Source organism: Lygodium microphyllum, chromosome 5 (assembly GCF_053477565.2).
Source record: "Lygodium microphyllum isolate KBCC chromosome 5, Lygodium_microphyllum_v1.1.10, whole genome shotgun sequence".
In the NCBI taxonomy this organism is placed as follows: domain Eukaryota; kingdom Viridiplantae; phylum Streptophyta; class Polypodiopsida; order Schizaeales; family Lygodiaceae; genus Lygodium; species Lygodium microphyllum.
Window position 1 is genome coordinate 98,813,921 of NC_141139.1, and position 2,289 is coordinate 98,816,209.

The window sequence follows — 2,289 nt, forward strand, 5'->3', positions numbered from 1 at the left end:
CCTGAGAAGAAAAGTCTTCAAAGCTTCGAATGTGGCTAGTGTAGTTTTTCAAATCTAAAATTTTAAAACTTGCGAAACCTCAAGGCTTTTCCAAACTTGTGAAACCTCAAGGCTTTTGCAAAGTTTAAAGAATTTGATGCAAAAAATTCTAGTGTGAAGTATGGTAGCGTCTCACAATTTCGTGAGAAGGTTTGGAAAAAGGAATCCATTGGCTTAGTTGAACTTCTGTGAAAATGTCCTAATGCCTTAACAAAGATCTTTGACCTTTCAATGTTCTGACTCGCGTGGCAAATGCCCTTGATGAGAATTGGGTGTAAGAAATTGGGGAAGTCGAATGGTCCTACAATACGTCTCTTTGATTTGATTACGATCGAGCAAGTTAAATATTGTTTTGGACACCCACATCCATGACTCAGATGAGTCTGTTGACCAGATAGAACAGACCAGCAAGACCTCCACGTGGCTTGATCTTACTGGGCCACGTGTCTAGTATGGCGACTGGAATCCACGGCTTCTGGTGATCTTCCTCTATTTATCGTGGGTAATCCAAGCAAGCAAGGTACTCGGCCTCTCTCTCTCTCTCTCTCTCTCTGATATTCATTCGTATAGTATCAGCAGCGCCAGTCACCTTCGACATATATCGTATCGCTATGGCTGCACTTAAACCTCGTCTACAGAGCCCAGGCGTCGTTGGCCTGCAAGCCCTACTGCTGATCCTTCTTATTGCCTCCATATTTGTTTCCGATCATCCAGGTGACTATCACACAATCAAGTATCAACGTCGTTCATCTTTTCTGATGACATCGTATTTCTGGCCGTATGGATCGTTTAATTAAATCATTGTCGATTGTAGTGCGACTGTCGATTGCTGCGATGATTGATTAATTGATGCGATGAAACACACGCGATAATTAGGTTAACACAAGCGTGCAGATGATGCGTAGTGGTTAATGGATGGATGATACAATTATACTGTGGTTGATGAAATGATCATGATCAATATAATTATGCAGGCGCAAAGGCGCAGACCATAGGCCCCGCACCGCCGTGCTCGGGATTGTTATGCCTGGCCGATGTGGATTACGTGACCTGCAGTTCGAGCCCAGGCCAGGAGCTGCCTGCCTTCTGCAACTGCTGCTACCTCCAGAACTCCTACCCTGACCAGACAGGCTGCGCTCTCCATCTCTCCGACGGCACCGTCCGGCAATGTGACTTCTGATCTGATCATAGAGGAGATGATTACTGCATAAGCCGTGAATAACTCACGAGATGGTTCCTTTTGTCATCTTGTTGTCCGCTCAGTTGTGCGCCGTAATTTCTTAATTATCAGCTATGGCTTTGCCCTATATATACACAAGGAGCTTTAGACACCTATCCATACAGCAAAAAAAGAGAAATTTTCTAGATACTTATCAAAGTATCTAGAAAAAATCCCAACTAGTAAAAGTGGAACACTTTACAAGTTAGTGATATGGTAAAATATTTTTATATAGGAATTTTAAATTTTTCTAGTTATTGATGTAGTAAAAATTTACTATATAAACAAAGTAGTTAGAGCTAATGATATAGTATTTTTTATTTATAAGAAAACTAGTTGCAATCATGTAGATAGTTTTAAGAATTCTTATAATGGTAAAAAATACAAATTTAAATAATAGGAAGAATTAAAAGATGTTATCTTCATTAATAAAGAGGTTAATTCAAGATACATATATCTTCAATACTCAAAGGTTTATTGTGATTTTTTATGACATGAATTTTATCTCTATAGAGAAACCAATCCATAAGAGACTTTCTCATGGCTGGTAATGTTTGCTCATTGCGTCCTCTTAAAAAAGTAGGATCTCTCTTAATAACACCATATGTAGATTTTAATGATGCATATAGCTCATCAATGGATTGGATGTCTAAATATTTGAGGAGGATGGTTTCTTGGTCTTTCTCTTCAAAGGCATTAACAACCTGCATTTTAAAAATACAACATAGATTAGTGTGCTACTACATTATAAGTTAATTAGCTACTCTATAGTCTTAATACTTAATAACATTGAGTTACCCATGAAGTTCTTGATAGCAATTCTATATTAGAAGGATTCACACTTTTTGGTGGCTCAACATGGTCGAGAGCCTATAGTATAGACAAGAAAATAAAGTTAATAAAATTAAAATATACCACATTTAGTAAAAAGAAATGCAAAGAAGTATCTTAGATAATTTTTTATTTTTCCCTTACACTTCTTTTGTTGTTGCTTGCTTTGCTGCATTTCCTTGCTCATCTTATCAGAAGAA

At 37.8% G+C, this 2,289-nt stretch overlaps 1 protein-coding gene across 1 annotated transcript; it reads left to right on the forward strand.

Annotated features, from left to right (window-relative positions):
- The first annotated feature begins 621 nt into the window (after positions 1 to 621).
- On the forward strand, positions 622 to 1,356 carry LOC148036183 (uncharacterized). The gene is made up of 2 exons (XM_087679094.1): positions 622 to 753; positions 1,014 to 1,356. Exons 1-2 carry the CDS (start codon positions 651 to 653, stop codon positions 1,217 to 1,219), a joined length of 309 nt encoding a protein of 102 aa, XP_087535220.1. The 5' UTR covers positions 622 to 650; the 3' UTR covers positions 1,220 to 1,356.
- The last annotated feature ends 933 nt before the right edge of the window (positions 1,357 to 2,289 follow it).